Raw genomic sequence first — 26,351 nt, 5'->3', positions numbered from 1 at the left:
TGTTTCCTGCAGCAGTTTTTTTGGTTCATATAGAATCAACAAGCTTGTCAATACCACTGCCCTAAAAGGAAGAAAAAAAACATACGTAACATTGGTGACATTTCAGGCTCGAAACATTACCGATTTGATGTTCCATTTCCTTTTTGGATGTTTATTTCAAGCGCGTTGAATTTTTGTGATTTGCGCTTGTGCACCCATTTCCACGGTGCCAAGTCATCAGACGAGTTTGGATCAATTTCCTCCTTAGAACCGCAGGGGGAGCTCACGAGCCGCTGCGTCTCACCGAAAGTGTGGCTAAGGGGGGCGGGGGGAAGCAGTGGTGACGGATCGTACAAAGCAATCACCGCCCTCTACTGTGAAGACTTTGAAGGAGCCTCCTGAAAAAAAAGAGTCACGAGACTCAGTGAGGCTTTCCTGGCCTCACTTATTCTCTCCGGTTCCTTTAATTCATTTCTCCTGTCCGATTGTGGCCTCCAAACTTCTGTGAATGCATCTCGCCGTGGCTGCTGCCATCTATTTGGTTGTCTTCCTCCGCTTCTCTCCCATTCTCTCGCTCTCCACTCCGTGGTTCATTTTGTCTCGTCGGCTGGTCTCATGTCGCATTCCTGCCTCATTTCCGCTCGATTTATTTTGCTTTGACACAACAGCAGGGTCGGTGAGTGCCGTTATTTTTTTTGTTATTCTTATTATTTCTTCAGTCACTAACTACTTTATAAGAATTCGATTGTGCCGAGTCAGAGAGTCCAACGGTGAGAGAAACGGGGCGTTTGAGGAACAGACGTTGATAGATGGGGAGGGGTGAGGGGGGCTTGCAGAGGCCCCTACGGAGCTGCTGGAGGGAAGCCAAGAGAACGTTGGCCAAAGTCGCATGCGGATCCCGGGCAGACAGCCATGTGGGGCGTCTGCCAGGACCTCTCCCCCCCCCACCACCTCTCCGCTCGCTTTGAGTCTCCGTTCATTTTTCTCAGAGTTTTAACAGAAATCTTTGCTCGTGCAATGCTACCGGCAATTAGTACTGCGAGTACACCTACATTTTCCATCCGGAGCATTATATATATATATAATTATATATATATATATCGCTCTTCATTGATGCATTAATTTGGATCGAGCCAATGCTTCAGGATGAGCGAGAGAAAGACCAATGCGGCCAAAAGCATCACGTGCTTTTAAAAGACGTGCATCAACTCTCGCCGCTGAAGCATTTTTGGTGGTTGACATATCTGCTAAAGATCTGTAATGTAAACGGTCATTTTTAAACATTTCCTGCCATTAGTATTGGAATTTGATCCCGGTAATTTCCGCACTCTATTGTTATTAGGATGGGGTCGCTGCCCGATTGCTAATTAAACGCATTTGCTGCCTGGGCAAAGTGAGTGAAGGGAGTGCCGACTCAGGAGGGGGGCAGTGGGGGGTGGCTCAGGTGATAGGGGGCGGCGAGGGATGAGGTCACCTGTCAGCGCTATTTATTAGTGCAATGTGCTTAGGGCCACTGCACGCGTCAGCGCGAAGAGAGGGCCTTTGGGCCATCGTGCATCAGCTGTGTGAAAGATATCGTTTGAATAGAGAAAACTTTCCAAGCCGCAACTATTAAGCCGTTGACATTTCCTACCTTTTACTGGGAGCCACTTATAGGTTTAAGTGTAAACACAGTCTTAAATGTGTCTCTACCAGATGCATCACTTGCAAAGCCCTTTATTCCGTAAGCTCTATTTCGCCTCCCACCCCAAGTATGCGCGTTGCATCACGTCACGAGATGAAGAATCCATTCCGAACTCTCGCAGAGCAGTGCAACCCTTTGCGTTCGACAACGGCCCACAGAAGCAGATATCACGGAGCTACCTCTGATATGCCTTGAGCTGACCCCTGGTACATGCAGCAGAAGCAGCATTTTCCCACCAACTCAGTCACCTAGAGTATCATTTGGCGCATAATAGCAAATCGAAATGTTTTTTTATGTTTAGAGAAGCAATTTATCCACGTTTAACACAAAACCAATAGTAACAAATATGTTTTTTTGTTATGCAGTCATTGGTGAGCAGACTGAGACCATCAACTTGCTGTACTTGAGAACCCAGTTTAATCACAGGCTTGATTTGAACCCAGAATCTCAGCGATTTCAGCTCAGTGTTCTGACCTCTGAGCCACCAAGCCACCTCATGTATCAATTATAAACATTCCTTTATGGATATTCATTCACTAAGATGTAAGTAATTGTTATATATTAATTTTTTTCTAATTATTTACCCAGCAAAGCCTCATTGAGTTTCAAGATTATTTTTCTTTCCAGGAGAGAAGTTTGGACAATTCCGTTCACGATTGTTTGGCTTCAATGTGGGAGGAAGCAGGGTACCTGGAGCAAACCCACATACAGCACTGCCGAAACGCTCGGGACTAAGGTATAGGCAGATATGTTACAAGATTGTATATGTGAACGTCTATACAAAATGACACGTTACACCCACAGACCCTCTCCACACACCCTCTCCGCACACTCACTCACCCTACACACCCACCCCACACACCCACCCCACACACCCACGCCACACACTCACCCCCACACACTCACCCCACACACCCTCTCCGCACACTCACTCACCCCACACACCCACGCCACACACTCACCCCCACACACTCACCCCACACACCCTCTCCGCACACTCACTCACCCCACACACCCTCTCCGCACACTCACCCCACACATCAACCCCACCCACCCACCCCACCACCCTCTCCGTGCTCAAGGCAGTAGGTGGGATGCATCACACACGGTCTGCCCAGTGCAAGTGTGTGGGCTGTGCCGCGTGGGTGCGTGTGTGCGTGGGTGAGAGGGTGAGAGGGTGCGCGGGTGCGTGCGTATTCACCCACCGTCAATGTTGTAGACCAGGTTGCACTGGGACGAGTCGCAGTATCCCTGCGGCCCTGGGGCACCGGCAGGGCCCGGGCTGCCGGGGGAACCGGCAGGGCCCGTTGCCCCGTGAAGGCCTCGGGAGCCGGGGCTGCCCGTGCGCGAGTCCCCGGGGGGGCCTGGGCGACACGCGGGAAGGCATTTCACACGACCATCGACAAGGACCGCACGGCTTGGAGGGAACGAGTTCAGCTACTAACAAGGCCGGAAACCTCTGTAACTGGGGACGGGCCAATAAACACCACCTCGGAACAGGTCCACGGCGGTTTGTTTTATGGTAAAACTGGGTCCTGCCATAGCAATGTGGAGTTTTCTCCACTGGCTCGGGCTCGCCAAAAGAAACTGAGCGGCGCCGGTTTGATCTGTGAGATGTTACATCTGCAGGGGGCTATGAGTTTGGCAGCAGAGGCCAGTGCTGCAAAATTTATAGTTGTGCCGCCCCCAGGTCTCTGTTCTCCACGTTCATCAACCCACACTGACCGTCATGGTGAAGTATGGTTAAATAACCCCCAATACCTGCACGGCATGGCGAGGCCCTCATCCAGCATTGCATCGTCAAATGGGGCTGCGCAAGTGCATAGAGCTGACCAACAGCCACTTGCGAATTTGTTTAAAATGTTTAAACAAATTCGTTGAGGGGCAATTTGCGCACGCCGGCGTCGTTTGTGCAAGTGGGTGCCACGATGCGTTTACAAATTGCTCCCAGAATAATTCGTGCCACGTGCGCAGCGTAGCACGGGGTTTCTACCGTGACACCATTGAAAAGAATGGCTGGAGCTGTTACGCCACTGAAGAGCATTCCCGTGCAAGCCGCTCAGGGCTGGACGCTTGCAGAAGAACGTGATGATGATGGTGGCGATAATTGTGATGATGTGCGGCCATCATCGTCATCGCCAGCGTATGATCACACAGAATGACGGTGGTGAAGGAATATCGAACGTAGACTTGACGTTCGCTTCAGTGAATCAACCACGGTCGTTAATTTGCGTTTATTTGTAAGGGGAGGGCAACGTTGCCTTTGTGGGACCACATCCTTGGCTTGTGTTCCCTATCTTGCTTTTTTTGTTGAGGTCCATTTTCCACAACCCCCCCTCTCTCTCTCAGGTCCACCCACACACCTGCCGTGTCCCTTTGACGCTCTTCCCCAAACCTCACCCCCACGTACTCAAGCACTCCCACCTGAATGGACTCTCCATCCCCATCGTACGCTCACACCGTCCCCCCTTGCCCTCACTCCTCCCATCGTCCTCTGCAGCCAATTGTATTTGCTTTTGTTAATCTTTGAGTCGATGTCGATATTAACAGGAAGTGACAACCGGTCAGTGTTAAGCGAACGTTTCTTCGTGTTATACCCCCACGTGGTCAGTCATGAAATTAGATCGGCTCTGTACACTAACCGCTGCTCTGTATCGTGTCGCGATGCTGCCGTGAACTCACGTGAACACATGACAGAGCCAATTGTTCAGTGTGAACATTTCCTTAAAACAGACCCTGCTTAGAGTCACTTCAAATATTTCTCATCGGCACAAGGATCCGCCAATTCAAGTTCGGTTCACTGACCTAATCAATTGCATGAATCCATATTTGCAGGAACATAGATTGTGTATTGAGATGGTGAGACAGGGCACCCTGACTGCCCTTGGCTGCATGGGCAGCACGTTATCATCTCCCGGTGACCAATCTCGTTTTCGATCCTTGTCCTTGCACCCCTCCACTGGGACAAACTTCCCCTGAACATGAAGCAGCCCTCCTCCTTTCCCTTCCTCTTCTCTCGCTCCTCCACTCCTTCCCGTCCCTCCCCTGCCCTCTCGTGACCCCCACGTGCCCTCTGTTGTGGTCACACATTCCTCGGTCCTTGCACTACCCCTGCCATCTAAATAACTCTATTATTGTTACCACGTATTAAACTATGTTGTAGAGCGCCTTAACTCAAGGCTCCACACCACGGGAAGCTAAGATGGGGGTCTCCGTGCGTATCCGCTGGGTGCATGGTATCAGCGGTTCAAAGAACCCCACGCTACAACCGATGCATATCTACGCATGCAAACTCTTGTGGGCTGACACCGGGGGGAAATGGGAGCCACTCTCTTCAGAGTGAGCGGCGCAGCTTGCAAGGAGGTTTTTTTTGCAAAGAGAAAGCTGACGAGTACCATTCCTCCTCGTGCCTGTAAATCGCGTGCACAGGATTGCAAATGGCACTGGCAGGTGTTAAAATCCACGTGACAAAGCGAGCTGAGCGCGAGCTGTCTTTTCGCTTTTCACTTGCAAGCCTTGCCATGATACGTCGCTCCACGCTCCGAGGGCAATGCACAGCGGTGTTGCTCGTAAGTGAACCGAGCAGATCCCCCTCACCGAGGGAACGCGAGAGAAGAAGTCGGCTCCTGCACTGACGGTCGCCACTTTACCGAATTTGGAGTTCACAATAAACTGAAGGTGTCATGGCCACGAACTTGGTTCCCTCGAGTCACTGCCAAAGTCTACGTCAAGGGGAACCCCGAAGGCTTCATGTCAGACGGCCCACGCCCACATGAGGCCCGGCACTTGGAAAGGACCCAAAAACTCGATTTTATTGTCCACGCAAAGCATTTTAGCCACACTAATCGGGTACCAGAGGGGGGTATTATCGACCTGGCAGCATTGCTGCATTTCTAATGTTAACGCCAAGCTCAGTCACTCCTCTACTTTTGGCGTGAGGATTGGATACTCTGGGTGTGTGCGTGTTGACGTGTGGTGGCACACCAAAGGGTTCAGAAAGTCCTTTTTGGCTCTCGGGAAGGAAAGGCTTCCCCACCCATTTCAAAAGCACCGAGTTCTACTCTGCGTCCCTCGTATTAACATAAACCAGAACCGCAAAATTACAGTGCTAAAATACACGGGAAAGACGCAATGATGTGGGTCATGTTGTAAGGGCTGAATTGGGGGCCTTCTGTCTAATTTTTTTTTTGAAGACCCCTCCAGCCCGTGGGTCCCGGTGGTGCAGTCCCACCGCCTGCACACTCAAGAGAACTATGCCACTGGATCGACTAAGTGTAGCATTTACAAACTTGACTTAAAGCTTTCGTGACTGCAGGAATTAATATTCTTTGGGTCTTTCGGTAAAGTCACGTAGATAGGTTAAAATAAAATAACAAAAAACTACGTTTCGATCGCAACACAAGCGGTCGTCCATCACCTCCGTAGCGCTCTGACATCCTGTTTGTGCACAGCGGTCACCATCCAAGCACAATCCAAGCTCAAACCTGCTTATCTTGCGTGAGCTGTGTCAAGGCAGGGTGTGTTGTGGGTGAATTAGCCAAAGCCTGCGCGAGCGAGTGAGCGAGTGAGCAATCGAGTGAGTGAGGATGTGTGTTCTTGCCTGGAAGCCCAGGAGGGCCGGGAGGGCCCTGCTGGCTGATCCCAGGGGATCCCCTCTCTCCCTTGTCTCCAGGCAAACCTGCAAGCACGAGGCCACGGTAAGCGGAGGCAGCCGTGCGGCGACACAAAACCCACGCACACCTAAACTGGTCCCCGAATACGAATTGTGTTGGTGATGCTGCTGCATTTGGCAGTGGTGCACAAGCACAATTTGAAGAAAAAAAAACTCAGAACATTTGTCAAAAACACTTTGGGGTCTTCAAAAAATTCATATACGAAAGGCGACATTTCGGGTAATGGCCCTTCTTCAGAGCATATCAATAGGCAGACCCGTAAACAGACAGACGAGCATCAGGCACATTACATAGAACAACAACCGCCACTCGCCACTAACTGATGGCGACTTCACCGCAGCAATCGTGCCAGGCTAGGTGCGTGTACTGCGCTTGAGTGTGAAGTCCTCACCCCTCTCTCCGGAGGAGCCTCCCATGCCGGGCTCCCCCGGGAAGCCTGGGCGGCCCTGGCTGCCGGGTTCTCCTGGGGGCCCTTGGGAGCCGGAATTGCCAGGGGGTCCCGGGGGCCCCCTCACCTCACGAGCCGGATAGTTGTTGTTGGGGGCTTGCTGGATCAGGTTTGTGTAGCGGTGCATTTGGGCTGCGGAGCATGAACATAACACATACACACACACGTAACACGATCAAAGACGAAGACAAATATCTCCCGTATAGCCTTGACAGACTGTTGGGGCAAGTGCTGTTCGTGAGCACCTATGAAGGACGGCACGGTACACGAGGGGGTGGGTGGCCAGCACCACGCCCGACCGCCTTTGTCTCCCCAATGGCGACGTTTACACACCGCACCGGGTACTAATTTGAGGTTGAGTCGACCTACAATTGTGACTGGTGTTGGCCGTGAATGGGAATGGAACTCGGGTCGCCGGATTCATTGCGCAGCGCGTTAACCGTTGCATTACCGCTCCCCAACAACCACACACACAATGACAATTAGGACAGAGTTCTGCCTGTTTAAGCTTGTAAACTGTCGAGGAAAAGTGCTGTTAGCGAATGCCTATTTGGGCCAGCTCAGTACGAGAGGGTGAGGTGTGGCCAGCACCACATCTGGCTGTCTTTGTTTTCACCAGTTCTGATATTAACATGCTGCACCATGTCACTAATTTTATCATGAGTCTGCACTAAGGAGAGTCGAGCGTACATTGAGATACCAATTGCCAGCGGTGGTCTGATTAGCTGGAAAATCAGGAATTGATCTTGGGTCACTGGTAGCAAAGCAGAGGTGTGGCACTCATCTCCATTGGCAGCCCCGACTCATTGAGACGCCATGGTGGTGAGATGTCAACTACCTCGCCTGGTATACAGGATGTCGTGGGTTTTATCCCGACCCCTGATACCTGCATATTTGGAGTTTGCGTGTTCTCCCCGTGGTTTCGTGTATTTTTCTCCAGATCCTCCTGTTTTCCCCTCCAAATTTAGAATCAACGTGTGTTTTAGAGTATTTGGATGCTATACATTTCCATGTGGTAAGTCACATCGTTGAGTTATCATTTGTGGCTGGGTCGCTTCTGAAAAAGAGCTATATAGCTCAGTGGGCCTCACCTGGTAAAATAAAAACGGTTAATAGTTCGTAAAAATTGTTGAAAATTCCACATTCCCATGGCTGGAACCAGACTATCACATAGGACAGTCTTTGTTGGCTTGACTTGCTGAATATAAACTAGTGGCAGTTGTGTTGTAAGAGGGGTTCCCTGAGTTCAGCACAAGGGCTCCTACTACTTACTGGTATCCAGGATGGAACAATCAGGTAATCGCGTAATTATGAGCAATTCCACAAATTGGCCTAACCATCAGCGCACAGTGCCCTATTCTTATGCACAATATCATGGGATCTCCGACCTTTATATCTGTGCGTACGTTACGCAAATGTCCACAAACTCGATTCCACACAAACCGCACGGCTTCAGGTGTGCACTCGAGCATGCACACAGCAAGGCGTGCTCACATGGAAGTGTGCGAGTTACACTATCACCATCTAAGAACTGGAACAATTTAGAATTAAAACCGCAAGCGGGTGGCCACGGGGTGGCTCAGAGGTCAGAGCGCTGAGCCGACACCGCCGAAAGCCTGGGTTCCATCCAGGCAACTGCTTGTGACAGAACTCAGGTCTCAGGTGCAGTGAGTTGACGGTGTCAACCCAGTCACCAAGGACTGTACAAAAAGCATCACATTAAGTTTGGTGCTGACCTACTGTGATGGGAATCAAAAGAACGTTAGTTTTCACCATCGTGTGACGAACACTACTCTCAATAGCACGGAGGTGGGTTGGGAGGATGTCCACTTCCGTGAGCCATGCTCTAACCCAAGGGTTATTACACCACTCTGGATGCTTTGTATCGTGACCTGACGTCAATCGCACAATCCGGGGAACACACCGTGAAAAGGACAAATCCCCGACGCTCTGCCTGATTGGCCATAATGAAGGAGGAGCTCGCTAACAGAGGCTGCACAACGTGCCCCCTGCAGCTCTTTAGATAAACTAAAACTAAACTTTTTTTTTTTTATCATGTAAGGCCACTAAGCCTATTCAGCTCTTTTTCAGAAGCGACCTGGCCACGAATGACAGCTCATCCAAGTGGCTTGTCTAGTGGGAATGTATAGTAGACACATTCTCTAAAAGCATGTTGAGCACGCGCTTGCATCTGCCTACTTCTGGTTATGTGCCCACAGAGCGGCTCCTCTGGATTAAACGCAAAGACTCACAGCGACTTCTGTGCAGTAACTGGTGGCACGGCCGAACCCATCAAACCATCACGTGTGACACTGCACATCAACACGTCGCACACAAAAGCCAATGTAATTCGTTTTTCATGCGGGAGGGCCTAAGGTTAAAATCTAAAATTGCATGAGACTCTTTACCAGAAAAATGTCACCAAACCTCAAGTCTCTTTTTCAGGAGGGGAGCTGCTTTGAGACGCTTGGCCAATTCCCGGTTGAGTGTCACGCACTGAACGGATGGCCGAGGAGTGCGGAGCTGGGCTGGATTTTATGTCACGGCCATCACTGAGGGCACGCCGAGGTGCGTCACTATCGCACAGCACTCCTCCACACCGAGCCATGGCAGAGCGACGCTCTCGGGCACAGTTGCTCTGTCGTCCTGTACATCGGCAACTTGTGGAACAGGCTTAACGTGAGAACACATGGAGATGTCCACCATGGGTCACCACAACTGATGAGACGTAACAATGTGGGGAAAATTAGGGCCAGAGATGATGGATCTAAATTTGGTTGGGGAGTAGAGAGGGGGAAGCGTTGGTTCGTTGCTGACATCGCTGTCCCGTTAGATCGGATGTGTGCACGTGGTGCAGTCGAGTAGAGGAATTGCTGGAGGCACTTACAGCTGATCAGCTGTTCGCACACCTGTCTGGCCACGGACCGAATCATGTTCTGGGACATCGGATCCCCCTGTTTCCACAGCACACAAACAGCATGGCACAGCACGTGGTACGAGAACTTCAGCATTAAACCAAACACAGTGGCAACTAAACAAATAAAAACCCGGTGGACAGAGCACAGCACATGCAACATGATTATACAAAAAACATGCCCAGTGTTTTGAAGAGCTATGATTGTCGGTTATGAGTGGCTGATATACATCTTAATGCTGTTATAGAAGGACCAGAGAGCTGACATTTGGTACAGAAGTAGAAGAGTATTTGATTGTATTGTTGATTGTTGCTTTGGGCCCACTCAAAATTGGGGGTGGGGGGCAAAATAACAGTCAACTTTTTCAAGCCTAGGCCTACATAGGTTTGGTTTGAGAGGTTTAGATCAGTGCTCTCTTCAACTCGGGCATTATTCAAATTCGAAAACGAATCCAATTGGCACTGCCATCAAATATGGGGGAAGCTACAAACGTCAACCATTTTGTTTATGAATGCCGGGTTTATATCTGGAGGTATTGAAGGGTACTGAACCCAAATATAAAATGTGATTTCCGATAACTCAATGCTTTAGGCAGTCTGTCCTCCTCGAACGTGGGTTTTCATAACGCGAATTGGCAGTGGTGCACAAGCACAATATAACACGATGAATGTATCAGGAAACACATTTATAAAGCGGATGCAAATTTGATATACCGCAAATTGAGTGAACAGAACTACGTCACACGAGTAGGAATAAGCGATCGTACGGCTGCCTCGGCGTAGCATCACACAAGGCGGGATGCTGCTGGATGCTTCTAGATGCTACCCACGTGCCTGAGTCTTTGTTCGGCTTGCATACGTATCTCACGTGTTATTGCAGACTGTGCTTTACCTTAACGCGATTTTTCCATCACGTGGTGTTCTTCAGGGGAACCGACTGTTACTTAAAAAAAAAGTGTGCCATTAACACCGACAGAAAGCAGACGAATCCGCTGACCGGTTACGAGTTCGTAATTAAAATGGACGTAGGAGAGGTGAGGAATTGCAATGGCAGCAGCAGCCTTCACGAGGTGCGGACCCAACGAGACACCGACCCTCGGGCGAGGGAGGCTTGGGAAATGAATCGAGCTGAGCAATTATTTCGATAAGATCTAAACCTTCACAAACTCCTGTTCGACAGACTGCATTTTTAAATTCTGTCGTTGCGGTTTATTTTTTTTATAAATGTGTAACCATCACAACTGGTTTCCTTCACAAAGGGATCAGAGGACAAAGCCCTTTGGTCTCGTGTGGCAAATGATATGAACTCACCTTGTCTCCTTTCTCACCTCTCGAGCCCAGCAAACCCTGCATCAGCACGGCAGATCATTCGCAGTCATTGCAGTACACGGTACACATGTGTGTTGTCCATGTGTACATGCGTACAGGGCATGTGTACATGTGTATGTGTATACAGGGAGTCGAGAGCGGTGGTGTAGTGATTAGCACGCTGAGCCACCTGAGTTTGATTCCCGCTCACGGCCAACGCCAGTGATGATTATCTGAACCAGTCCTGTACCTCCCCAAGGTCGACTCAGCCTCAAATGAGTGCCTGGTGTGATGTCTAAACATCGCCACTGGGGAGACTTTGGCACGCCAGGCGTGGTGCTGGCCACCCTGTCTCTCGTGTGCCGTAGGTCCTCGCTAACGGCACATGACCGAACAGTCTGTTTGTGCAAGCCAACTTAAGCTGCAGGAAATGTATTACTCAACACTGATTTATGTTTGCGCAATGTTTTAAATTGTCCTTGTGATGACGAAGTTGTTTTTGCTCTCACTTCTCTTTGGTCAGTTGCTCTACTTTAGTTTAGTTTGTTTTGCTTTTGCCATTGTGGTGACCCAGGTTGATCTTGCAAATGAGAGACTCCTATCCTGGTCCCTCGAGCTCTCACAGCTGGTTACACAAAATTAACTTTAGATTTGACTTTACTTACGTGTACTAGGGATCAGTTTCAGATCAGACATGAGATTTTTTAAAAAGTACAATTTCATATTATAGGCCATGTTTTCGGTAATGCGCTAAATGTAATAATTTAAAAGATTTTAATAATTTTGATTTTAAACAAATAATAACATAAAGTTGCATCAGTAGAACAACATTTTGAATGGAAGTATTTTAACACATTCATGATTTCAACAAAAGTGACGTCGCAGGTCGTCAAAAATGTCACTACGGCATTACTCCATTGGATGGGACGCAAGCAAGGGCATGGAAGTTACGTCACACGTTTGGATCGATCTGAAGCAATTTATTCTTCCAGATCTTCTGAAATTTTGCAACTAGAACTGATCTTTTAGATTTTTCAGACTGATCCGAATATTGGGAGCCCCTCCCTCGTGTGTAACTGTGCCCACGTGCAGAGCTAGGCACAGTAAACTGTGATCCGCTGGCACTGGACAATGCTTAGCGGAGGTGGTGGATAAAAACTGGCCATGAAAGGACTAAAATGTTACTTTATTGCAAAGTGATGAACCGTACTCTCGTCTTCACGTATTCATTTCTGTAAATGTACACGTGCGGCGTGTCACTGTGTAAGTGAATGCCTGCATGTGTACACAGATGCGCGCGTGCGCGTATTCATGTGGGTGTGTGTGGGTTTGCCTGCATCGTGATGCGCGCGTCTGCCTCCAGCAACAAAAGGAGGCGGAAAAACAACGCAGACAAGAGGCAGAGTCAGGCAGCTCACACGGAGAAATGGTGGACAGGGGGGGGGGGGGGGCCTTGCATGACATTCCGAGTTAATGTCTGCTGACTGTCTGACAGGCACCATTACAAACTTTTTTTTGTTAACTTCTCCCAAATTTGGTCCGCTATGAGTGTCACGTCATGAGATCAGAGCTGTCTGGCTCAAATTAAGACCTGAAATTAAAACCGTGGAAATATTTAAATACTCGGGACACCAATGAATGTAGGCCTCATCTCCCCTCGACAGTCCTGATTATAGGACAACTTCAGTTTACCATCGGCCAATCAAATGTTCAGCGAGAAATGAGACCCAGGCGATGATAACCGGAGGAGTACGCGTGGCGACCACGTCGGTACCGCCGCTCTCTTACCTGCAGCCCCCGGTTGCCACGCGTGCCTGGGGCCCCCACGTCACCCTGTGGCCCCGGTGACCCGGGCTGCCCCTGTTCTCACACAACGGAGTGACGGGTCAGGAAGCACACCGGGCGCACAGCTCCACGCGCAGCATGAACACCCGCACAGCGTTCGTCTCGCAAGCGCCCACCTCAAACAAAAACGCTGTAACGCTGATTACGGTTGCCTTCAACATGGTGTGATATCGAATTTTCCGAAGCGATGATTATCATCATATTTGTTTCTTGTAACTTTGTAGATGCACTTTGCATTTTATTCATCAATATTGTTTTTTGTTCTTCGCTGTATTTCCCGTTTGAACAAAGATGACTTAAACATTCTGCAGCTGCAGTTCACTCGGCATAATCACACAAAACGTCTAAGCATTGCAGATTTACAATCGATAACACTCACAATGGTGTCAGTGACACGATATATAATTAAACAATTCAATGGCATATGAACAGGCCGGAAATTACTCCAGTAAACCTTTTGCAGAGCACTACTGGGTAAAGGTGCAACCCTGATATTGCTCTCTCGTGCCACTGCTTGCAGAAGAGGCCTCCAATAGAAGGAGCACTCGAGAGCCCCTCCAGGGGATTTTTTTTGGCCTACTCTTCCACATTGGCTAGACATCTTAGAAGAAGTAGGGAGTACCCACACTTTACCCCACCACACGCAGCCTGCCGATGGACTGTGGTGAAGCCATTGACACTACTGGGTGGACAGAGGCAGTGGGGAGGGGAGGGGAGATTCAATAAACTTGCCCCATTGTTTCAACCGCCGCACCAGGAGATCCAACCGGCGACCATTGCACTACGGCAGCATTCCCTGATGTTAACGGGTCTCAAGGATTTTCTCAGATATATAACACTATGTAACACAATTTTTGTTCCTGGGTAGTAAGTGTTATTTATTAATTGCTTATGCCTAAAAAGGATAGAAAATGGCTATTATTCCTCACAAACTTTGCTTTTGTGACCAGGACATTGATATTTTGAAATTTACCTATTTTCAATGAGAAAATGGGTGAATTTGTGTCTTTTCGTTCACATTAAGTCAGAAAAAACAACAACATATGAATCAAAACTACCATGTATTTAAACTAAAGTAATACAACAATTACTACTAAATATTTAGAAGTCAGTAGTTTTTCGAGATTTATGATTATACTGTAATTCACTTTCATGAAGCAGCCCCCAAATGTAGTCTCCCATCATGTTCTCGTTATACTGTCCTTGGTAGCGGCGTTCAGAGTCCAGTATATCCTGGTGGAAGCGCTCACCTTGCTCCTCCGAGTACGCTCCCATGTTCTCCTTGAATTTATCAAGATGAGCATCAAGGATATGGACTTTGAGGGACATCCTACAGCCCATTGTGCCGTAGTTCTTCACCTGTCTCAACCAGCTCCACATAGTTTTTGACCTTGTGATTGCCCAGGAAGCCACAAACCACTGCGACAAAGCTGTTCCGAGCCGCTTCCTCCTTACTAGTGAGCTTCTTGGGGAATTCATTGCACTCCAGGATCTTCTTTATCTGTGGTCCGACAAAGACACCGGCTTTGACCTTTGCTCAGACAGCTTAGGGAAGAAGTCTTGAAGGTACTTGAAGGCTGCCGACTCCTTATCTACAGCTCTGACAAATTGTTTCATAAGGCCCATCTTGCTAAATTCAAGCAGAACATGGGAGCGTACTCGGAGGAGCAAGGCGAGCGCTTCCACCAGGATATACTGGACTTTGAAGGCCGCTACCGAGGACAGTATAACGAGAACATGATGGGAGACTACATTTGGAGGCTGATTCTTGAAGGTGAATTACAGTATAATCGTAAATCTCGAAAAACTGACTTCTAAATCTTTTGTAGTAATTTTTATATTACTTTAGTATAAAGCCATGTTAATTTTGATTCATATGTTTTTTCTGTCTTTATGTGAACACTAAGATAAAATTTTGACCGTTTTCTCATTGAAAATAGGTAAATATCAAAATATCACTGTCCTAGTCACAAAAGCAAAGTTTGTGGGGAATAATAGCCATTTTCTATACTTTTTAGGCATACGCAATTCAGAAATAACACTCACTACCCAGGAGCAAAAATTATGTTACATAGCGTTATCAAAGTTTGGCAGTACTCCACAATGTATCCTTGCTGTAGCTCTATGCCTCTCCCTCCGAGGCTGCAGCACGCCTCTTTCACACGTCCGCCACCACGCACAGAATGTCCAGGAGATGGTGATGGACCACAATGGTGCCCGTTTATTCTCGACCCCAACAAGACCGGTAACGTGATCACACGGGGCCACGACTCGGTCCGCAGATGCGGCCTGCCTCCTTCCCTGCTCCGTCACCCGTGCCCCACGTGGTTCTGAGGCCGTGAGCCATGCGTCTGCTTACATTGCGTACGGGCCTCAATTACCGCCAATCGGAAAAGCCAATCGCGACCCAGCACTTTGCACGCCCCCGTGGCGCCAACTCCTCACAGTATTCACTGCAGCCATGCGATTACCCGAGCACTCGTCGCTAGGTGGCGCGTTTATACGCACGATTTTATCACAAACATAACCACACCTGTTACACTTTAATGCAAACTGCACACACTGCACAGGCTGCGGGGCCATGGAGGAAGGTGGCTTACCATGGGCCCTGGAGGTCCTCTGGGTCCTTGCTCCCCGGTTTTTCCAGGCAGACCCTGCAGCGCACACGCACACACGCGCACGCGCGTAAGGACACAATCGCACAAAGTCCAGTGGCTGGCGAGCTTGCAACTTGTGGTGTGTGGTTTTCCTGTAGTCATTCTCTTGGTCCAGTCACTCTGAATTATTAATGTTGGTGTGAGGGGTGCGAAATAATCCCACTTCACACAAAGTAAAGCCTCTTGTATTCGTTTAGTGTCATGATTATGACGTTTGCACGGCATCAGACTGACAAAACCGTGGTTTGGTGTTGGTTTTGTCTCGTCCAGGTTTGATGCCAGACGTGCGTTCGTTCCCTCACCACAGTGACGTCACAGAGGTCACATCGCATTTCGCTGTCATCCGACAGTGATCCACCAATTCTGCTGGTGTCATTGCGCAAGGGGGAACCTTTTCCTTACCCAGGGCCGAAGAAGACCTTCGTTTTCCTTGCGCGGGTTCTATATTAGGTTCTATATTAGTTGACACTCAACGCTCATAACGTCGGGACCGTTTGCATTGACTGTGTGCTCAGGACTACTCGAAAGACAACAGATGACTGGATGTGCAAAAATTATAAACACAGCATTGAAAGGTAAAACATATTCCCCTCCAGTACCCGATTAGTGCTGTCAAGATGCCTGCAGTTACAGATAATTATCGCTTGTGGTAGTCTTACGTTGTCTCCGGCCCACGTGCTTTATGTTCCGTCCCTGTCAGTGTGCGTGCGTGCGCGCGTGCGTTCACCTCACCCTCTGTCCTGCAGGCCCATCCCTGCCCGTCGGACCTTGTAGCCCTTGGGGTCCCTAGGAAATAGGGGACGGAGGGAGGGCATGAAGGGAGGCTGTTATCTTACGCCACGGCCGCCCGCGCTGCGCTCGGTACGGCGAGCGAAACAAATGGTGCAGGCGTACTCACGCTGGGCGGCGGCGCGTCACATCTGCGATGCTAATTGACAGGAAAAATAAGCCCTGCCCAGGAATGGATACCACAGCAAAAAGAAAAGTCTTCCACGCGAGATACACATCGCAAAATAATAATTTCGGTTGGAAACATATAGAACAGGGGGTCAGGCTGCGGAGTGAGTCTGTGCATGTGTCACGCGCCTGCGTCTTCAAGTGTCCAGAACACGTGAAACCGTGCGCAGATTTCCAGCACAGCGCAGAGAGAGATCGCAAACCTACTTGCTGAGCTGTCTCCTGTAGAAACCTCATTGCCCAGCGGGTGGGTGCCCTCACGCCCACGACTGGGCCGATTCAAGCGTTGGTGGAAACTTCCCCCCCCCCCGACACATTTTTGGCAGAATCACAAACCCCCCCCTCCTTCCCCCGAAACCAGCGGCAATTTGGCCAACTTTTCTGGCAACGTGTGAATGGGGCTCCACGGGCTTGCCATCATTGCTTTACTTCCGTCACGCGTTTGTGCCTCGCAAATAAGTTCAGAAAAACCCATAAACAGATCGCCAACGCGGTGTGGTCGATGTGCAAACACATCGACCACATGCAGAGTGATTTAAGCTGCAACTTATGTTCATCTACACTTCTAAACTTTACGATGGCTATTACATCGCTCGTTTCATTTGTCCATCATTGGTTTTTGAAGATAACACGATCATCTATACCCCTGCTTGTCCCGATGAGGACTCGGCAGTTGGGAGAGTCACGCGGTGAAGTTAACCTGGAAGTTACAAGCACCCAGCCCATCATCTCTATCATGACAATACAATTAGTGCCACGTCTATGGAAAGTCCACAGTGTCCAATGGGGAGAGACTGGCCCTCGTCACAGGCTCAGGGCCATGAATGTAAATGAGAACCACCCGACTTTCCTTACTCTGCGACAACTTCATAACTTTTCACAAATATTTCTCGTGTTTATGTAATGCTGCTGTGACGATTATCCAGGTCACAGGATCGATTTTCTTCGCGCGTCACTTGAAACAACGCTGAAAGTTTCCTAAATCGCCCCCACCAGCAGCATAAACGGGTTTACCACAGGCAGTGATTCGGCAGGTCGTGTGGTGGGGTAAAGTGTGGGTACTGCCACCTCTATCCACAACACTTGGCTAGAATGGAAGAGTGGGATAAACACCCTCGACAGGGGCTTTCTCGAGCTTCCCTCTCACGGAGACACTTCCGCCAAGCAGTGGCGTTGGTAAGATATCGCAGGGCAGCACTTTTACGTTACGTACAACAGTTAGAATGAAACGAAGGATGACTCTTAACCTTTTGCAAGCCCACTATATATGTTTTGTATACACGAGTGCATTTGCAAGAGAGGACTCGTGCTCACTCGACAAGAGTGGGGGTTGTGACATAGCCAAAACGTGGCAGCTTCTATAAAGACCGACAAGAGGGAGAGAGAAAGAGAGCCAGCCATCACACAGCACAATCTTAACTGCAAAACAAACTTTCAATAAAATGTACCGTTTGAAAGAATGAAAAAAATCCTCAGCCTTGAGGATTTTTTTTTCTTCGTACCGAAAAAATGTAAACATTTCAAAAGAATGAAAAAAAATTACAATTTCCATTTGAGCTTCGAGGCGAACACCCGTGGACTGTCGGTTTTGAACCAAGCCAGCGCATTTGGCAAAATAACAATTAAACCCCTTGAGTTTACGAGGCCCACTCCAGCACGGCGGCGACCACCACCGCACCCCTGCCCAGCGGCGCAAAATCCCCAGCAGGCCCGGTGGGCCGTGCGCTCGGCACAACGGCGAGACTAGAAAAATAATCGCAGAGGGAGCACCTGAAGCAGCGCAAGCGTCGCGGGTGTTACAGAAGCAACGCGCTCTGGCACGGACCCCCCCCCCCCCACCACCTCGATCTGCGACCCACTGAGACGCGGACGGAGCAGAGAGTTGACCCGCTGAGTTTTGTGCAACGCGCACCCTCTGGTCAAGAGTGGTGGGCCAATATCGCGGCCATTTATTGTGAAATGTGTTTCCCGGGATAACTCATTTTTGATGAAGGATTGCACTTTAGTCAGGCATAATGTTGTAAATATTCACAAATTACTTGAGCACACACATCTGAGAAAAGCATTTAGTACCACGTAAAAAAAGGAAAACAGGTCATAAAAGTGATCTGAGCCAGACGAAAAGAATGCTTCATTAAGCCAACACGTCAGGCAAGAGATGGATGTTTGAAGAACCAAGGTGTCTTCATGTGCATAAATACATTTATAAACACGCAACTATTATAAACTAAACTTTATTTTACCAAGTATGGCCCATTGATTTTTATAGCTCTTTTTCAGAAGCGACCTGGCTACAAATGATAGCTCAACGAAGTGGCTTATCACGTGGACATTTATAGCAGCCAAATACTCTAAAACGCTCGTTTATTCTAAATGTGGAGGGAAAAACCGGAGGACCCGGAGAAAAATCCACGCGACCACAGGGAGAACACGCAAACTCCAAATATACAGGCATGGGGGTGGGGGTCGAACATCTCGCTACTGTGGCGAGATGTGAACTTCCTAGGTTATCACGAGTAAGCTCTATTAAACAATCCTGTCTTGCATTGTCTTGTGAACTGGTTAAATATCTGTGAATAGTCTCAAGCGTCGCGCAGCAGCAGTCAGTTCAAGGCTGATGGACCGCCGGCCGTGAGATCCAAATCTCGCCGTCGTCTTTTCACGTGGGTTTCTTCCACGTGAAATCACTCATCAATTGGCCAATAACACCTTTGTACATATGTAGAGGACCGCAGAGCTTGTGGGGAGATATGGTGCCGGCTCACCACGTGGCTGCCTCCCTACTCCTCTTTGGTGACTCCTCACACCTCCGAGTCATTATCTCTCTAATTGACCGTGAGCGGATACTGTGCGGTTTCGTGATACAAGTTTAAATGATTATTTTCATTATTATTTGAACCGTTGTGAGAACTTGCCAGTGTAGCGTGCCACCATACACCACCGGCGCATTTTCACCACTGCACGACGCGATGGCTGGACACTGCAAGGCGCCCGAGTTCCTGCACTTAAATTCAGGGCAGCCAATTAAACTTTTGCTTTCAGCGAGTTTGACGATTTCAGCTGGGTAACCTCATATTACCCTGCAGGCTCTGTGAAATATTGAAAAAAATAAACGTCTGAAATTCTCACTCATCCTCGTAGCCATAGGCTCTTCTAGTCTATGCGACGTGGAGGGAGAGCCTTGAAGGATGATAACAGAAAGCCAGTGATCCTCCACATTATTCTCTTAATGAGACTCTTAGTTCTGTTGTCTTAGGACATGTCTTTGCCCTTTATAAATCAACTGCTGGATGAAATATTCTTAGGTTTTTTCGGTAAAGTCACGTAGGTAAAAACATTAAAAAGTAAAATAAAATAAAAATCACGACGTTTCGGAGGCAACACAAGCTTCCGTCTTCAGGTGGTACCGTCACAGCCACGACAGCTGTATCAAGTAAATGAGAGATTGCAGGAGTTACCACTGCGTTTATATAATGGTTGGAGAAGGTGGTGGGGCAAGGGCCGCATACTTATTATTAATATGGTAAGGTGAGGCTTGAGACTACGAATAGACTGCATAACAAAGGCTGAGCCTTCTCAAAAAAGGCTGAGCCTTTGTTATGGAGAGGTGCGGTTTGTGACTCAACCTGTAACAGGGAGACCACCGCTAAACATGAGATGATATAGTCATCCTCTCGGCAGACAAGGGCAATGCCACGGTCATCATGGATAAAGATTCATACAACAACAAAATCCTGGACCTTCTTAATGATGGGAGTTACTCCAAAATTAAAAACGATCCCACTAAAAACCTAACGACAAAAAACCAACAGTATCATCACGAGTTCGACTTCCCTAATCGAACCAAGCAAACGTCCCTCTCTAAAACCATCGGCGGCTAGACCTCCCAGACTCTATGGTCTTCCCAAAATCCATAAAGAAGGCACCCCGCTACGACCCATCGTGTCTTCGATAAACTCTCCTACGTACAAACTAGCCCGTTTTCTATCAGATACTCTGCTCCCCTTCACAGGCAAGACCTCTTCGGCAGTACTCAACTCAACCCAATTAGTCTCTATGGTTAAGGACATGGTACTATCTCCCAGAGGTGTGGACTCGAGTCATGTGACTTGGACTCGAGTCAGACTCGAGTCATGAATTTGATGACTTGCGACTCGACTTGGACTTGCATAACAATGACTTTGTCCCACCTATGAGATGTGGACTCGAGTCATGTGACTTGGACTCGAGTCAGACTCGAGTCATGAATTTGATGACTTGCGACTCGACTTGGACTTGCATAACAATGACTTTGTCCCACCTCTGCTATCTCCTGATGACATCCTCGTCAGCTTTGATGTAGTATCTTTGTTCACCAAAGTCCCAGTACCGGACACCCTAACAATAATTGAGGACTTAGTCCAACATGGATTGAATTCTGATGTACCTACGCTGGTTAGGCATTGCCTCGCCAACACTTATTTTATCTGAAATGGCACCTTCTACAAACAGAATGAGGGTACCCCTATGGGCTCCCCCTTGTCATGGAAAAGTTTGAATCAGACGCCATCCAGACATCCACCCTGCGTCCTTCCTTGTGGAAGAGGTATGTGGACGACACTTTCGTCATCTGGCCACATGGCCTCCCAGCATTGAACCACTTCTTGGACCACATCAATTCTAGACACCCATCCATCAGATTCACCATGGAAGTGGAGAAAGACGGTAAACTACCATTCTTGGATATTCTGTTTGAGAGGAGGCCTGACGGATCCTTGGGACATTCTGTCTACAGGAAAGCCACCCACACAGATTCCTACTTGAAACCGGATTCCCACCACCACCCATCTCAAAAGAATTCTCTCATCAAAACGCTATACCACAGAGCCCATGGCATTGCTGACCAACACCACCTGGCCGGTGAATTAAGACATGTACATCGGGCCCTCAGGATGAACGGATACTCTGACCGCACTATCCACCAAGCTGTCTCTCCCACCATACAGAAACAGCCACATGAAACTCCGACCAAAACTATCACGTTGCCATACATAGCAGGCGTGACCAAAAAGATATCCAAAATTCTAAACAAACATAAGATCCAAGTCCGATTCAGTACAGTGCATAAAATCAAATGATTTGATTCCATCTGTGAAGGATGTCGTTCCTGACTTACAGTATCCTGGAGTCTACAAATTGAGTTGCATTTGTGGTGATTGCTACATTGGAGAAACGAAACGTCATGTTTCTGATCGTGTCCGCGAGCACAAGCCAGATCTGAAACACGGCAGAACTGATTATTCGGCCGTTGCCGATCATTGCTACAACTCGGTGGGCTCTCATGAAATTGTATTTTCCGAGACCAAGGTTCTCTGCAAACCTCCTGGCTACCATCAAAGGTTTGTACACGAAGCCATACAAATATACAAACACAGACATAATTTCAACCGTGATGATGGTTACAAACTGAGTAATCATTGGAAAGATGTGATTAACCATGCAAAAAAGATTTAACTACACTTATTTGCCAATCTTATTTGACAGACAACCATTACTGTTTTACCATGTTTAGTGGTGGTCTCCCTGTTACAGGTTGAGTCACAAACCGCACCTCTCCATAACAAAGGCTCAGCCTTTGTTATGCAGTCTATTCTTAGTCTCAAGCCTCACCTTACCATATTAATAATAAGTATGCGGCCCTTGCCCCACCACCTTCTCCAACCATTATATAAACGCAGTGGTAACTCCTGCAATCTCTCATTTACTTGATATAGCTGTCGTGGCTGTGACGGTACCACCTGAAGAAGGAAGCTTGTGTTGCCTCCGAAACGTCGTGATTTTTATTTTTATTTTATTTTACTTTTTAATGTTTTTACCTACGTGACTTTACCGAAAAAACCTAAGAATATGAATCATTGCAGTCACGAAAGCTTCAATGCTGGATGAAAGCCTCCCTGTGGAATTTTGTGCGTTTATTATCATGGCAGCTATTAATTCATACCAGGCTGGGCAGTTCGGGTTTTGTGTATTTAGGTGCAGGATTGTGCTGTGTTGCTTGCATGTAAAGGGCAACACTCATTCCAATCTGTAAATGACGAGACAATCCATCCCAACAGAAAAACGAGTGCTGACCAGAAAACAAGTAGATTTAACAATACACACACAGGCGTCCAGCATCGCATGCACAGTAACTCTCAACCTTACCCGTACCACCAGTACCTGAATGTGTGGCCGTGCTGTCTTTTAGAATTACCGACTCAAAGAGTTAAGGCAGCTGTGACAAAAAGACACAACTATAGGTCGGTTTTGTCATTATTAGAACTCATCAGTACAGGGGAGCCATCAATGTTTGCTCCTCAATGCAATGCATATTATGCACATCAAGGCTTAACAATCAATACTAATGGGTGCATCACCACGCTGCTATGCGCGAGTGTGCATATAACAAACCACCTCTCATCACAAGGTGCATTATTGTCCATATTCCTGTTGCCAGTGTAAATAATAAACTGACAGGTAATGCTTCCCCCCCCCCCTCGTGTGTTGGCAGGCCTGGCCCAAGCTTGTGCAGATGAAAGAACAAAATAACTGGGAATAATATCCCCTGAGTGTGCAGAGCCGGCAGGTGTGCTGGCAATTTCTCTTTAAACTCGGTTAGACCCCGGCCTCTGGAAATTTTTAAATGCAAAATGAGACGCGTTGGTTTTAAAATTGGGTTACAAAGAGTTACGTTTGTGTTATTTTTTTGGACCAACAGAAGCGACGGAAAAAAATATCTGAAAACGCAAACGGCGTGAGCTTGTAAACCGGGAGCCAAGGTATGGGGCTGTGCCACTCTCTGTGGCTGCGCCGGGCGGTAGGGCCTGCCCCACGCCGGTGTTTGTTTTGAACCAACTCCCGCGTCACCACATCTCCGCGTCTCCATCCCTCGCGGTCCCCACAATCGCCCCCCGCACATTCCACTCTCCTACGCGCGCTTGCGTCCATCGCTACGCACGACTCTCCGCGAGCGACTAATTCACGATCGCACGTACGTAGTGAATGGCAGGATGCGGTGGTGGCATGCCCGTAACGTAGTGGTTTGGGAGTGGGGTTGGTGGGTCACACAGAGATGAGGGGCATTCTGTGCATGACAAATCAAACTGCAAAGCAATGAGTTGTTCGTTAAAGGGAGGTATGACTCTGGCCTATAAACCTGACGAACCCTTTTTTTTTTCCACCTCAAGAGCGAAAGAGTGATAAACTCACTGAGAACAACTTTAGAACTTGGTGAAAATGAACGTTCACTTTTTTAACATCGCAAACTTCATATCGGGGCCTGTATTTAAACACCACCGATCCCATCGCACAACCATGAACTCTCCATACTCTTTGGTTCTTTAGGTAAAGTCACGTAGGTAGAAAAATTAAATAAAACAAAAAATAATATATCATGACTTTCGATCGCAACACAAGCGGTCGTCCTCAGGCGGAAAAAATAATCCAGCAGTGGAACTGCTGAACCAGCGAGAAAGCTGCTACAAGAAGAGGTTATATATGTGGCGAAGAGCAAGCCGGCAGGGTCTGAGCTGCAAAGGAATTCCATCCCCGGACGCAAGCACGTCAGTTGTGTTAATGGGGGAGATTAGGAAAAAAGAGATTAGGGAGAGAGCTTAGCATGAAACGAGCTTCCGTCCCCGCGTAAGTGTATCGCCCCCGCATATGCGCACAACAGCAGTGTTAACGGGAGATTAGCACTATGTTGATGGGAGAGATTAAGCAGGGAGATTAGTAAGTTAATGTCATGTCTATGTGTAACACAAGCTGCGGCGCTGCCAACTGCGCTGTGAGGCAAGCGCGTCCACGCAAGAGAACCACCGCAACGGTGGTCGCGCCAGTGAGACACAAAGCCCATCACACAGCTAGAACTTCTTCTTGGTTCTTTCGGTAAAGTCACGCAGAAGGGAAGTAACAAAACAACAAAAACAAAACATAATAAAATGAAATAATTCTCACGACGTTTCGGCTACAACGCAAGCAGCCGTCTTCAGGTGAAGAATGAGACACTACCAAGCTAGGAGCTTATATATAAACTGGGTTGGAGGTGGAAGAGCGCCTTAACAAAAAAGAATGTGCATATGAAGAGGAATTTAGCATATTCATAGAAAATGCGTAGGAGGTGGGCGGGGGGGGGGGGGTTCAAAGGCATATTATGCCCATGCATTATGCAGGATCAACAGCACCAAGGGGGGGTGCAGGGAGTAGCATTAACAAAGGAAAGGAATGTTATTGATATGTAGCTGCAGTTACTAAACAACCACGTAGAAAACTAAAGTATAAACTACATAAAAAACTAAAGTATAAACTGCATAGCACCATCAGTATAATTACTATACTCTACAATAAGCTGAGTTACTAACAGCAAGTAATACATTACAATTCTACGTCGTAAAAATTATATAATATGCTTCCATCTAAACTTTATTCTCTTACATCACACGAGCATATACCGTACTATATACTGCCATAGATAAACCCAACATTAAATTACATACTGTATTACTATAAACCACCCTATACCTTATACATTTCAACATAACACTATGTATTATTCTACCCACCCTAATGTGTATCGAAATGGTTTATTACGTCCTTCCAATGATTGCTAAGCCAGAATCCATCTTCTCGGTTAAAATTGTCTCTGTGTTTGTATATGTGGATCGCCACAGCTAGAACTATCGGTACATCGAGGCTCAGGGAGCAGAGATGGCCATGTTAGTGAGACCCCAGCCCGTTAATGCAGAGGCACCTAACAGGGCAATGCAACTCAGAGAGTCGGAGATAACAGCCAAACGTCAGGGAAGAATGGAAGCACCACAGCAAGTTACGACTGTGCTTGGTTAATAACATCCTTCCAATGATTGCTCAGCTTATACCCATCTTCTCGGTTGAAATTGTCTGTGTTTATATATCTGGATGTCAGAAATGACATCCTTCACAGATGGGATCAAATCACGGATTTTGTGTATGGTATTGAATCGGACCTGGATCTTGTGTTTGTTTAAGATTTTGGAAATATTTTTGGAAACACCTGCTATGTATGGCAATGTGATGGTTTTGATTGGGTCCTCAGATGGTTGTCTCCCCATGATTGGGGCTACAGCTTTGCAGATTGTGCGGTCTGAGTATCCATTCATCTTGAAGGCTTGGTATACATGCTCCAGTTCATTGGCTAGGTGGCGCTGGTCGGAGACGCAGCGGTTCCTATAGTGTAGTGTTTTGATGAGGGAGCTCTTCTGGGCCGGATGGTGGTGGGAGTCAGGCTTTAGATAGGAATCCGTGTGGGTGGTTTTCCTGTAGATGGAATGTCCCAACGAGTCATCGGGCCTCTTCTCGATCAAAACATCCAGAAATGGTAGCTTGCCATCATTTTCCACTTCCACGGTGAATTTTTCAAATCGAGACATGAACTCTCCATTTAAAATTCTTACAATTCCATGAAGCGCTCGACAAATGCCTTGGATGATGCACTTGCGTCACAATTTTTCTCAACAGAGCGTGACAATATCCTCAATCGCATTTTGTTGTTAATGTATAACTGCTGGAAGTGCTGTCGGGTGTTTGATGGCATTCACCATCGAGTGGTGATGGTGAATTACCGTCTTGTGGAATCGTAATGCATTCAAAAATGGGGTGAATGTTTGTATGAGGCCAAACGATTTATGTATGCTGTAGTTAGTCCCAACAGATCAAGAATGTGGTAGAAAAAAGAAAATGCGGATTTTCAGTTGGTAATGGTGTCTATAAAGAACGATCTCACAGCACATACGCAGCACAACAAAGACAGATCCCCATGCAGCCTCGAACAGACTGTTGGGGGCAAAAGGTGTCCGCACCAATAGCGGAGCACACACACATGAACACTCCA

The 26,351-nt window shown here is 47.8% G+C and overlaps 1 protein-coding gene across 2 annotated transcripts in view; it reads right to left on the bottom strand.

Annotated features, from left to right (window-relative positions):
• Positions 1 to 26,351, bottom strand: part of LOC144938449 (collagen alpha-1(XII) chain-like) — a 285,089-nt gene that overhangs the window by 15,811 nt on the left and 242,927 nt on the right. The window contains exons 57-64 of one of the 2 annotated variants that reach the window (XM_078866258.1): positions 16,241 to 16,294; positions 15,452 to 15,505; positions 12,795 to 12,866; positions 11,010 to 11,045; positions 9,672 to 9,738; positions 6,728 to 6,916; positions 6,264 to 6,341; positions 2,869 to 3,027 (exon numbers count right to left, since the gene is read on the bottom strand). In XM_078866258.1, the coding sequence (XP_078722384.1) occupies positions 2,869 to 3,027; positions 6,264 to 6,341; positions 6,728 to 6,916; positions 9,672 to 9,738; positions 11,010 to 11,045; positions 12,795 to 12,866; positions 15,452 to 15,505; positions 16,241 to 16,294 (709 nt within the window). Of the gene's footprint in view, positions 1 to 2,868; positions 3,028 to 6,263; positions 6,342 to 6,727; positions 6,917 to 9,671; positions 9,739 to 11,009; positions 11,046 to 12,794; positions 12,867 to 15,451; positions 15,506 to 16,240; positions 16,295 to 26,351 lie in introns of those variants that run through there. The other variant, XM_078866259.1, reaches the window with a different exon arrangement.

This window comes from Lampetra fluviatilis, chromosome 22 (genome assembly GCF_964198595.1).
Source record: "Lampetra fluviatilis chromosome 22, kcLamFluv1.1, whole genome shotgun sequence".
Classification (NCBI taxonomy): domain Eukaryota; kingdom Metazoa; phylum Chordata; class Hyperoartia; order Petromyzontiformes; family Petromyzontidae; genus Lampetra; species Lampetra fluviatilis.
The sequence above is the reverse complement of the archived record's forward strand: the minus strand, read 5'-3'. Positions and strand labels throughout refer to the sequence as shown.